The sequence below is a fragment of the Electrophorus electricus genome, chromosome 4, assembly GCF_013358815.1.
Source record: "Electrophorus electricus isolate fEleEle1 chromosome 4, fEleEle1.pri, whole genome shotgun sequence".
NCBI lineage: Eukaryota > Metazoa > Chordata > Actinopteri > Gymnotiformes > Gymnotidae > Electrophorus > Electrophorus electricus.
The window spans coordinates 6,902,625-6,914,938 of NC_049538.1; the positions used below are offsets into that span (position 1 = coordinate 6,902,625).

General features: G+C 42.6%; 3 protein-coding genes across 7 annotated transcripts in view; 1 reads left to right on the plus strand and 2 right to left on the minus strand.

Annotated features, from left to right (window-relative positions):
• The window catches only part of ptk2aa (protein tyrosine kinase 2aa), a 65,676-nt gene extending 62,247 nt beyond the window's left edge, over nt 1–3,429 (minus strand). The window contains exon 1 of the mRNA XM_027030889.2: nt 2,683–3,429. The gene's annotated coding sequence lies outside the window, so the exon portion shown is untranslated. The remainder of the gene's footprint in view (nt 1–2,682) is intronic.
• LOC113590646 (tubulin alpha chain-like) lies at nt 1,287–7,756 on the plus strand. Of its 5 annotated transcripts, XM_027030896.2 has the most exons (5): nt 1,287–2,369; nt 6,013–6,054; nt 6,157–6,376; nt 6,516–6,664; nt 6,743–7,756. In XM_027030896.2, the coding sequence occupies exons 2-5, from the start codon at nt 6,052–6,054 to the stop codon at nt 7,718–7,720; spliced, it is 1,350 nt and encodes a 449-aa protein (XP_026886697.1). In that variant the 5' UTR covers nt 1,287–2,369; nt 6,013–6,051; the 3' UTR covers nt 7,721–7,756. The 5 variants fall into 5 exon arrangements, 4 of the variants coding, with proteins under 4 accessions (XP_026886697.1, XP_026886698.1, XP_035380861.1 ...); XM_027030897.2 differs by lacking the exon at nt 6,013–6,054 and having other exon boundaries at nt 6,312–6,376; XM_035524968.1 differs by lacking the exons at nt 1,287–2,369; nt 6,013–6,054 and having other exon boundaries at nt 6,075–6,376.
• A 4,324-nt stretch (nt 7,757–12,080) lies between these two features.
• dennd3a (DENN/MADD domain containing 3a) overlaps nt 12,081–12,314 on the minus strand; it is a 31,162-nt gene continuing 30,928 nt past the window's right edge. The window contains exon 26 of the mRNA XM_035525551.1: nt 12,081–12,312. Coding sequence (XP_035381444.1) covers nt 12,275–12,312 — 38 coding nt within the window. The 3' untranslated portion in view covers nt 12,081–12,274. The remainder of the gene's footprint in view (nt 12,313–12,314) is intronic.

A 12,314-nucleotide genomic window follows, 5' to 3' on the forward strand; every position in this document is an offset into this window, starting at 1 on the left:
GTTTTCCAGACCACTCATTACAAAAGTTAAATAGGAAATGAGCAGGGAACAATAGTCCAAAGCAATTACTGTGTAAATGCATTTACAGTGCAGTGCAAGTGTCCAAAACTGATGTCATTTCCTGTTAGTGAGCTATGTTGATTGCAGGTGTGGGAGCCAGTTTCCCACAGGGGGGGATCAAGACTATTGTGTTCAATCCTGCTCAGCTATGCCACACTTTATTGTATACACATATTTCCTCCTGTTCTTTGCACTCAGTAAAAAAACAACTACCACACCCATAAAGTTTAAAGTGTTTCTCTAAGCTGTTTTGCTAACAACTATACCCAAAACAACCAACCTCATTCTTATGCTCTGTTCTCTGCATAATGCTAGGGGGCAGTCCAAACAACAATTCAACCTCAATGCTGTTTGTGCGTCTTCCATCTGTGTTTGAAATCGAGGCTTGTTTTGCTGTAGTCCCACCCATCGCCAAGCCCCACTTATCCCCCCCAGTCAGCCCTCATGGGTAAAGCAGGAAGCTGCTGGCCGTGAAGCACAGCTTCGCAGGCACTGCAGCACTGCACTTCCATGCGGGGGGACCTTTCACGCCAGACAGGCTGCCAATGCCAGCAAGAGGGACAGAGCAGCCTTTAAGACACCAGTGGGTGTGGGGTGGGGAGGGGGGCGTGAGGAGACTGTTCTAATATGAAACCATAACCCTTCTGTCCCCATCCTCTGGCCCCCATAAAGGCACCATTCATAACCAGCCGTGAAACACAGACGAGCGTCTTGACCGAATGTTAGCAGTTTTGAACATCACCAACAGAAGCAAAACAAGCTCGCAATATACCCACACGAGATTATAGGTGCAAACATTTTTATGACCCAAAACTACAAATAAACAGACAGACAGATTGAGCTGTGCCAGCCAGCGGTGAGCCCATGTCACGTTTCGCAAAAGAACCTTTTGCCTGTGTAAACAAATCTCAGCGCCGAACCCACAGCTAGGTTCATTAAGTTGACGGTGAATGGAGCATTCATCAGTGTGGAACCTGCAAATGCAGTCATATCAGGGGAAAGGCAAGTCTCTTCATAACATGGAGCTTCTCAATAGACTCGCTGTTCTCAGACTGCCATTGGTAGACAGCCACTTCTGTGAAGATCCCACATGGACAAACTGAGGTACTGAAATCTGAATCACAGGCTTCAAAACATGATACTTTTTTTCTGCATCAGTGTCAAAATACTTTTCTAAATCTTAAATGTTTTTATTTATTTATTTATTTTATTGTAGAGGAACAGACTAGTAGTTGATTATTACACAGGAAGACTACACGAGAAGCAGGGTTCTCATGGAAAGACCCACAATATGCTGTATTAAAAAAGCAAAAGGTCTAAAAGAAAACAGGAAAATGAGAGAACTAGGTTCATCTTGTACTGGATCACTTGGAAGAATAAAGTTACACTTGGAAAGGATCTTATAATGATACTTTTAAAATTAACCTTGATATCAACACCAAATGAGACAGCTTTTCTTGGAGAAACAAAACACTTTCGGCAAGGCATGGATATTAAGATAAAAGTTTTGCGCTCTAGCTTATGGATAACAGGACGTGCCCTGTGACACACCAAGACTTATTTGTTCAGTCCCGTCATTTCAAATAAAACCGTTTCATGACCCGACCTGAATTCAGGAGCGCTGAAAGCTACATTAGGAAGCACAGATTTCCTGGAAGTTAAACGGTCCACACAAGAAGCTGCAGCGAAAGGAAAAGGCGTCTTCCTTAAGTATCCTGAGGGACGCGATTGGCCAACTAGCGTTATATCCTGACTAAAGCGCAGCTCTCGCAAAGTTACTTACCCACAGAAAACGTTCATTTAGGCTTCCTGCTGTAAACAAAACCCTTATGTAGAATGTTAAACACGAATAAGACCTTTGTATCTTTACATTTACTAGAACGATTTAGCGACTCTACAACGCTTGTACAACGGGACTTTATATTGCTTGCTTGGGTGTTAGACCGCTGTAGAAGTAGAGCCTGAACACTTGAGTCTAAAAATAAAATGGCTCTGTACTCGCACCGTAATTCCACCGCCCCAGGACACAAAAAAGCAGAGTAGGTTTCGCACAGAGATCCCAGAACAAATGACAGATGAAGCGCCGCCGCCCTCCTAACTTTTCACCGTCGACCGTTTTAACCTACATGTCATACCTGCCTTCGATAACTCAGGAAAGCCGTTGGCCGAGCACGCGCAATGACGTTATTCCCAACGACTAAACACGCGCATATTTCAGTTTTCCGAGGAGAGGCAAAGTGATGTAGCCTGATTCAAGCGTGATTGAGAGAGGCAGACTCACCGATCTATAGTCTACGATAAATGATCAGGTACGACAAAAATCGATTATCTTTAAATACACACCATACAGCATATTCCGCAACAACAGTGTTTTCGGTTCGTAAAAATATGTAGGCAATAGAGAAACCGGTCGGGGACGAGCTGCAAATTAGCTACACTATCTTACAAATTTACACACGAATCTACGGCACTGTTTCGAAGGTTGATGTTAATAATTCCCTGGTTCCACTATAAAACACAAATAAGAGAAAGTCACTACCTCAAAATGCAGTCAAATTTACAAATGAATTTGTCTTTCCTGCTTCCCAAGAAATGCTGGAAAACAACATGGAAGCTACTCACTCGCTTTATTCCACTTCCTTCGTCTGATCGGTGACTTGTAACTCCTATCAAGACAATATCACTCTGAAGTCTGTGATTTAATTCCCACTTTGATCAAGCTGATGTGCAGCGCGTGCGCTTTTTTGTGCCGCCGCGAGCCAGGCAGTTTGCTCGTGCCTACTCCTCGTTCCCCCTCATCGTAAATCGAACATTCCAACATGGCTGCCGCGTAGCAACCGGACCGCTACAGTTACACCCCTTCGAAAAAAAAAAAGAAATTAGTGGAGTCTCACTTTTGATAACCTGACCGCTCAAAATACCCCGGGGGCAAGAAAGGCTAAGTCTGAAGGGACAAAGATGCCTAGTTATAACCTGGGCACATCGAGGAATAGAAAGAAACTGTTTTGCTATGAAATGTTTTAACCAACAGGCCTACATAAACCAAAGTGTTGATGAAGAAATTTATGTAGGCCTACATTAAAAATATTCTTCTAAATATTCTTCTAGTGACAGTAGATAATCATCTGAAAATTGGGTGGATTATAGAGCCGCACGTCTTAAGAGAACGGCATCCTGTTCTATAAAATCTATAGTCTAACCTCTTTCATGCAGTTTCATTCAGAATCTTAACTCTAACTAGACCTGCCTGTGTCATTATCTCCTGAGGGTTATGATTTTACCAGTAATTGCTGGCCTGGTATTTGTCTTGTCCTGTATTTATTATTGTTTATTTAATGTTTCTTTAATGACATTTTGTACTATGTTGGACTGTTTGCACTTGTGTAGCATGTTGTCTGTGGCACTGTTGTTTTTATGTTGCACCATGGTCCTGGAGGAACATTGTCTCGTTTTTGTTGTGTACTTGTATATAGCTGAAATGACAATAAAACCTCTTGAACTTGATGCTAGCGGAGCCAGAACTGCTTGGCTTGCCGTTTGCCCTTTATTTCTTTAGCAGCCTGTTTCACCTTCACTACTCTCAGTAAGTGCCTGACCTAAGAGCACAATGACAAGACCTCTACATCCAATCTGTGTATCCCACCAGACACCTACTCCACAACACATGATCACCGTCCAGACCCATATTTCATGACTCATGTCTGGGCAGGGATGGTTCTACTGTAAATCCCCTCATAGCATGCAATCATCTGTGAAGCAGTTATGCTGCTATCCATAGCCAACAGCCCCGGTCACCCCTGGGCAAAGAAGGAGAGAGAGATAGAATGTAATTCTTCACCTGTCCCCATCACCTCAGCTCTGGCTGCGCTGGAGTGTTGGTGGCACCTGTTCTGTAGTAACCTGACTCTCTCTCTCTCTCTCTCTCTCTCTCTCTCTCTCTCTCTCTCTCTCTCTCTCTCTCCTGTGAGAAAACCCAGCTAGTCTTCATTTAGCCTGAGTAAGTAATCTCTATCCACTGTGTCCTTTCATTCCTCTGGACACACTCCTATTAGTGTCTGCCCAGAGTGTGGATATGTGAATTCAGCTGGTTGTCAAAATGTATAAATGACAAAAACCATTTAGCAAGCCAAATATAATCCAGATTGGATACTGTGTCAATCAAAGTATTTTTGCTAGTTGTATAGTTGTAGTGGGCTGTGGTAGCTCAGTGGCTAAGGTCCCTGACTACTGATCAGAAGGTTGCCAGTTCAAGTTGCCACTGTGGGCCCCTGAGTAAGACCCTTAACCCTCAATTTTTGAAGGTGTACTCAGTCATAATTGTAAGTCGCTTTGGATAAACGTGTGAGACGTAAATGTATCTTGTAGGTGTCTGATGGGCAAATAAGATGAACACTTTCTTTTATTGACATAAAGAGTACTGCATGTTTAAAGGTTATGTCAGTTCTAGTAACATTCTAGCGCAAGGCTCAATTCCCACTTTAGAGAATTACTTGCATTGCATAGTTTGCCTCCCACGTTTCAGAGCATTTTAAATATGGAGTGAGTAGAGACTGCTGAGCCATGGCTGTCCTCGCTTCACATCAAACATCTCTCTCCCACTACTTCTGAGCAATACTTCCCACACACCATTCATGGCACACCCTCTCTCTCACACACACACACACACACACACACACACACACACACACACACACACACACTCTCTCTCAATTGCATTGTTGACAATACAACTGTACGGCTCTGTTGCTGTACACTGCAGTGCAGTGCAGGCCTGGAGCAGGACACTGTACCATAAAGGTAATGCACCAGATTTGACTTTGAACCAGGATGATAAACGCATGGAATACAAACAGACACATGGACACAAAGATGTACAAGTCTAGTCAAATGGCCTTGGGTTTGTATCATTACTCTGCTTCAAGTATTAACCTGGTTAATATTTTCTAAGATCCCGTTGACCTTTGCACATACTATTGGTTTAAAGAGGGTTAGATGGGGGGAATAGAATATGGGAAAACTTTGTGTTTATAATCCTTGTGACAAAGGCTAAAGGCAGCCACCTTACCCAGGGCTAACAGCCAGCTCTCTGGCATAGCAGCCAAAGCATCCATTTAACCTTCCCAAGTGACAGACTCCATCATTCCATTCTCCCCTTCTAAGAGTGACAGTCCCTGTCACACTGCCTTCACCTCCAGGATGAGCCCCTGTGCAGGACACTGTTCACATGTCCCTCTACCCACAACTGCCCTTTCCATCAGGGCCAAACCCATATCCATCATCAGGGATCCTCACACTGGGCTACACCATCCCCGCACAGCAGAGGTGGGTTCATCAACCTGGAGCACACTCCCAACGGCATCACATCCCACTTTTGACACCGTGTGCGATGAAGGCTGAAGGCAGCCACCCTACCATGGACTCAAACCCTGGGCTGACAGGAGGTAAATGTGAGCTCTGGCCATTGGACCAACTGTGTCCTGATCCCTGACCACTGGACCAGCTCTATGGCATAGCAGCCATTGTCAAGCCCATTGTCACCAACAAACTTCTACTAGATAGATTGCTAGATAGTTTGCTCTGTCTTGTACACTACTTCAAGGTAGTTTTATCTACAAAGTTATTTTAAAGATGGATGATAAAGGATTTCTATCTTTTGAAATAAATGTTTCTGGAATTTCAAGGCATGGGGAATGTGTGGGTTAGGTGTGTGCTAGAATACGTGTCTTTGCTTCACGTTGTATTTAGAATGGCAAATGTGAATCCACTCTTACTTCAGGACTTAATTGAAAAACCACACCCCCACCAACTCAGTTCATTCTTGATAAAGCTCAGCCAGGTGGTTAACATCATACAGCTGTGTGGGTAAGCATTGCTTGTATTTGTGTAGCTAGAATAACACTATTGAAGCTGTTTTTCAAAAAATATTAGGTGTTGTGTTTCTTGAATTTGCAGGTCCACATCTTTCTCAGTTTTCTGGAAACACTAAAAATAATGGTAAAGTTATGCTAATTATTACAAAAATGTTTTTCAAAAAGACCCATCAAACTTGCACTTGTCTATGCCTCTGCTTGTAATGACAAATTTTCTGTTCAACAGAGGGAGTGCATCTCTGTACACATAGGCCAAGCAGGTGTACAGATGGGCAACTCCTGCTGGGAGTTGTATTGTCTGGAGCATGGCATCCAACCTGATGGCATGATCACCTCTGGCAGCACTTCCTTGGCTGATTCCTCTTTTGGCACTTTCTTCAGTGAAACCGGAGCTGGGAAGTATGTACCCCGAGCTGTCTTTATAGACCTGGAGCCAACAGTTGTAGGTATAGCAGCACTTGAACCCTGTCAAGCTCTTGACCACTACTTGTACATGACTTTAGGCTACATTTTGATTTCTCAGTGAAGCCATGTTCATTTGGCAGAAATGGGTTGGTTATGTGACTTGTAATTGCTTACTCCCAGATGAGATCCGCAATGGACATTATCGCCAGCTTTACCACCCAGAGCAGCTGATCAGTGGCAAAGAGGATGCTGCCAATAACTATGCCCGTGGCCACTACACTATCGGCAAGGAGATTGTTGACTCTGTGCTTGATCGAATGCGGAAAATGGTGAGCTGCGATTTGGCTTCCATGTTGTGTGAAGCACCCATTTGGAAGCTCCTAATGATGGGTTTTCTTCTCATGCAGGCTGACCAGTGTACAGGTCTACAGGGATTCCTGATCTTCCACAGCTTTGGTGGTGGAACTGGATCTGGGTTTACCTCTTTGTTGATGGAGCGTCTGTCTGTTGATTATGGCAAAAAGTCCAAGCTGGAGTTTTCAATCTACCCTGCTCCCCAGGTTTCCACTGCAGTGGTAGAACCCTACAACTCCATCTTGACCACTCACACCACACTTGAGCACTCGGACTGCTCCTTCATGGTTGACAATGAGGCCATCTTTGACATCTGCAAGCGCAATCTAGATATAGAACGTCCCTCCTACAATAACCTCAACAGACTCATCGCACAGATTGTGTCTTCGATCACGGCTTCTTTACGCTTTGATGGCGCTCTTAATGTGGATCTCACAGAATTCCAGACCAACCTGGTTCCATACCCTCGCATCCACTTTCCCTTGGTTACCTACTCCCCCATTATTTCGGCCGAAAAGGCTTATCATGAGCAGCTGTCTGTAGCGGAGATCTCCAATGCTTGTTTTGAGCCAGCCAACCAGATGGTGAAATGTGACCCTCGCCGTGGCAAGTACATGGCCTGTTGCTTGCTCTATCGTGGTGACGTGGTGCCCAAAGATGTCAATGCTGCCATCGCCAGCATCAAGACCCGTCGCTCCATCCAGTTTGTGGACTGGTGCCCCACAGGCTTCAAGGTGGGGATCAACTACCAGCCCCCCACGGTGGTTCCAGGAGGGGACCTGGCAAAGGTGCAGAGGGCCGTGTGCATGCTGAGCAACACCACGGCCATCGCAGAAGCCTGGAGTCGCCTGGATCACAAGTTTGACCTGATGTATGCCAAGCGCGCCTTTGTGCACTGGTATGTGGGTGAAGGGATGGAGGAAGGAGAGTTCTCTGAGGCCAGAGAGGACATGGCTGCCTTGGAGAAGGACTACGAGGAGGTTGGAGCAGATTCTGCTGAAGCTTATGAGGAAGAGGAAGACGAATACTAGAACCGTCTGCTCTTGTAGCAGAGGCTTTTTGTCTAGTTTCTCAAATAAAGAGCATGGAGCATGTACAGAGTCTCTGATCCATTATTCTTTTTTTTTTTTGAATTTCTGAGGAGGGTGGTGTCACCTGAGGCCACCACCCATTCCATGCCTTGTGTATTGTACCGTCTTAGGGATTTACAATATCCTAGCTCCATCTGTAAAAAAAGAACCTTGTCAACTTGGCTGTTCAGTTAAATTCTTTGAAAAAGCTTATTTAAAGCTGTTCTATTCATGTTAACTTTACCATCTAGAAAGTAGTCTTTGTGCAAACTTGACTGTCACTTTGTCCTATGCTAACAAAAAATTAGATGAATGGGGGGGGGGGAACTTTTATTCTGGTTTCTTTTCCCCTCATGTTGGGTTGTATGCAACAAGGAAAACGATCCAATGGCGATCATGAGTCTGCTGCCCCCTGCAGGCTGAGAAGTAGGGAAACCCTTTTAAGGTGGCTGCTTGGTAAAGATCTGTTGCAATTAAAATTTCCCAATAACACTCGACCCAAAAACGTGCAGTAAACAGACTTGGTAGCGATTTAAAATTGGCATGCACCTTAAATTATTCATCTGAAACTAATTTTAACATTTGAAAATATAGTAACAAACACTTTAGAATAAAGAACAAATTCTGACATGAGGAAAAAAAAAAAAAAAATCTTTTATATGGTATCAAACCTTCCAAATGGTAATGTACACGTGTGCATATAAAAACCTAAATACGATGCTGCAAAAGCTGTGGCTACTAAAACAAAAATCATTAAAATGTGTGCAATAACTAAAATAAATTGGGTTACTAAAATCAATAAGTTCAATTTATAAAGCACGTTTCACAGACACAAGGTCTCTTTCCAATGACGGTGGAGACAAATTGACAACACAGTAATTAACAAACATGGATAAAAGAGGTGTTTTTAAGATGTGAAGGCAAAGATTGAGGTAACGTCTTCCATAGTTTTGGGGCAACGACACTAAAGGATCTGCCTCGTACAGCCACCAGTCTAAACTTGGGGGTGGAGAAGAGACCTGCATTACAGGACTGAAGTGTAAGGGTGCAAGTTGCGCTACCTGGGGAGATGCAAGACCATGCAGAGCTTTGAAGGTAAGGAGGAGGATTTTGAACTATTTGTGTTCAGGGACAGGGAGCCAGTGTAAATGGTGTACACTAGGGGTGATGTGGCCTGATTTCCTTATATGAAGGAGGATGCTTGCAGTTGAGTTTTGGACATATTGAATTGTGCAGATGGTTTTTTTAGGGATGCAGATGAAGAGAGAGTTACAGTAGTCAAGACGAGTGGTGATGAAGGTGTGTGTGGAGAGCATAGGCCTAAGCCTAGCTCTAGGAGAAAAAAGGCATTTTTGATCAGGGTTCAAAAGAGAGAGGTTCCTAACCATGGATGAGGAACTGATCAAGATACTGTCCAGATTGGAGAATTTTTATATTTTGGACTTCCGGCCAATAAGTAAAAATTCCATTTTATCAGAACTGAGTTTTGAGAAGTTTAAGAAGTACAGCAGAGTAAAACAGGAGGTGGTAGGGTAGCGTTAGCCTTGGTGTTAATATGGATCCGAGTGTCATCCGTATAACAGTGGAAATGAAGACCATGCTTGCGGATAATCTGACGAAGGAGGAGCAGATAATGAACACGAGAAGACAGATCCCTTGGGAACACTGAGTGACAGTAGCAGCATGGGATTTGTGTTTACTTAAAACAACAAAATGTGTTCTATTTGAAATATAAGAGATGAACCATTCAAGAACTGTATTTGTAATGCCTATGGTTGAGAGGCAATCAATGAGTACGTTATGGTTAATTGTGTCAAATGCGGCACTTAAATCTAGAAGTAGGAGAATACTCAGGTCACCAGAATCAGCAGAGAGAAGATCATTTAGAACACATAAGAGGGCCGTCTCACTGCTGTGAATGGGACGGAAACCAGATTGAAAAGGTTCATATAGTGCCTGTGTATTTAAAAAATACTGCAGTTGAGAAGCTACAACTTTTTCTAATACCTTGGCCAGAAAGGGGAGATTGGAAATGGGCCAGTAATTATCAAGAAGTGCAGAATTTAGTCAAGGTTTTTTAAAAATGGGAGTGATAGCTGAGGTTGAGAGCTGAAGGAACACAACCTAAGGTAAGGGATGTATTAATGAGATGACAGATGGGAGCAGAAACAGAACAACACTTCTTAAGAGTAGTGAGGGCAGGATCACGTTGTCAGGTAGAGGAATTAGAATTTGATATAGTCTCAGAGATTAGGGAAGGTTGGGTGAGATCGAAGGCAGAAAATTGTTCAGCAGCAAGGGTGAGAAGGGTGTCCCCGTAATCAAATGCAGGGAAAGCAAAGGGGAAAAAAAAAGATTACATTTTGGATATTTTTCCATTAAAGAATCTAAGAAAACCTTCACAACGTTCAACAGTACCAGATGGAGAGGAAGATAGAGGCGGAAGGTTCTTATTAATAGTGAAAAAGAGAGGCACTTTATGGGTCCATTTCTACAGACTAAAGGCCAAATTCGACTCAAACATTAAACAATGATGCAAAAATGCCCTGCAACTACTGCACACATGGCCAAGTCTAAAGTAAATACTGGTGCCATCACAAGATACTAGTACAGTACAGGGAAAGGAGTCATTTCTGTCGTAAAAACAGACTGACTTCAAATTGCAGTAGAAAAAAAAAACATGTCCTTCTCATCAACCTGTTCATATATATATTTTTTTAGGAGACCTTCTTGGGACAATCAGATGATCATTCCAAGCACCATCATTCTTCGCATTACTACTTTAGCTTTTTCCTTGGCTCCTCTGCTTGGAGCATCTGTTAGGAGAAGCAAACATGGCATATACAGTTATGTGCTAAATAATAGCAGTGTATTTAAAACAACTGAGAAAAAGCTCAATCCTCATAACAGCATTTATTTCCATATACACAAAGGCACTGGGAGCACTGCACATTCAATTCCAAATGAAAACATGAACAAAAATTGATACTTTAAACTGAAAATGAGAAGAAAAAAAAAAAAGGAAAAAAAAGAAAAAAAAGAAAGAATGGGCCATTCAAAAGAAATTGCAGTGTCTTCATTTTCATTTACAAACTGGAATATTTAGTTTAAACTGAACGTTCTTTACAGATTTAGCTTTTCTGTTGATCACTGAACTAATATTTTAGTTGTATAACCTTTATTTCTGATAACTGCTTTACATCTGTGTGGCATGGAGTCAATGGAATCCGACACCTGCGAACAGATATTCCAGCCCAAGATGCCTGGAATACATGCCATAGTTCTTCTGCATTCTTGGGTTTTGCATCAAAAACAGCATTTTTGATGTCACTCCACAAATTCTCAATCGGATTGAAGTCTGGGGATTGGGTTGGCCACTTCATAAAATCAATCTTGTTGGTCTGGAACCAGGATGTTGCCCGCTTGCTGTTGTGTATGGGCTCCTTGTCCTGCTCAAACACCCATTTCAAGGGCATTTCTTCTTCAGCATAAGGCAACATAATCTCTTCCAGTATTTTTGATATATTCAAACTGGTCCATGGTGCCTGGTATGCGATAAATGGGTTTGGCGCCAAAGTATGAGTAACATCCCCAAACCATTATGCTTGCACCTCTATCTTTTTAGTCTTCAGTGTATCGTGGCTTGAATTCAGTGTTTATGGGTCGTTTCACAAACTGTCTGTGGCCTTTAGACCTGTTCATATAATGTTGCACTTCTCTTTAGTCAAGTCATTGTGTTCTTTGGCAAACTGTAACCTTTTCAGCGCATCTTCATTTTCAGCAATGGTACTTTATGAAGGTTTCTTGCAAATAGTTTGGCTTCTTTTATTTCCCTGGAGCTGATCATTGGATGCTTTGCCATTCTTGTTATTCTATGATCTATACAGATGGTAGTATTTCTTTTCCTACCAAGTGTTTCGGGTTTTGTTTGCCATTTTAAAACATTTGAGATCATTTTAGCTGAGCAGCCAATTATTTTCTACACTTCTTTATGTTTTCCCCTCTCCAATCAACTTCTTGATCAAAGTTCTTTCTCCTTCGGTACAATGTCTGGAATGACCCGTTTTACTCACTGAGAAAGGGCTAAAACCAGCAGGTACAACATTTGCTGCCCTCCTTTAAATAAGGGCCATAATTGACATCTGTTTCTTCATAGAATGAATGACCTCACTAATTGAACTCCACACTGCTGTTAATTTGAACACATCCCTTTCATTAAATGAATCAATTACACCCAATTAGCAGCGTGCATGTCATGACTGTTGATTCTGTTGGTTGCCCATTACTTGGCTACACCTAGTCATACATTTTTTCCCCTGTGTTGTATTATCTTTTCTGTCAAAAATCAGTAAATACATTAGTGATGTTAGACTGCTATTATTTTGCACATAACTGTATCTTCTTGTGAAGCACATTCATTTACCCACAATGTCCTTGTGTCTGTTTGTGTAGTTAGGCAGCAAGGGCCACATGTTACTTCCAGAAGTCTGAGCTCGCATTGTCCACTCTTTTCTGTTATTCTACTTTCCAGATAGCGATCTTTCCATCCTGACCA

Bases quoted from the DNA above. Each gene is read 5' to 3' on its own strand.
- LOC113590646 (XM_027030896.2), top strand. The intron at 6,377-6,515 runs GTATAGCAGCAC...GCTTACTCCCAG, and splicing joins CCTGGAGCCAACAGTTGTAG to ATGAGATCCGCAATGGACAT. The intron at 6,665-6,742 runs GTGAGCTGCGAT...CTTCTCATGCAG, and splicing joins TTGATCGAATGCGGAAAATG to GCTGACCAGTGTACAGGTCT.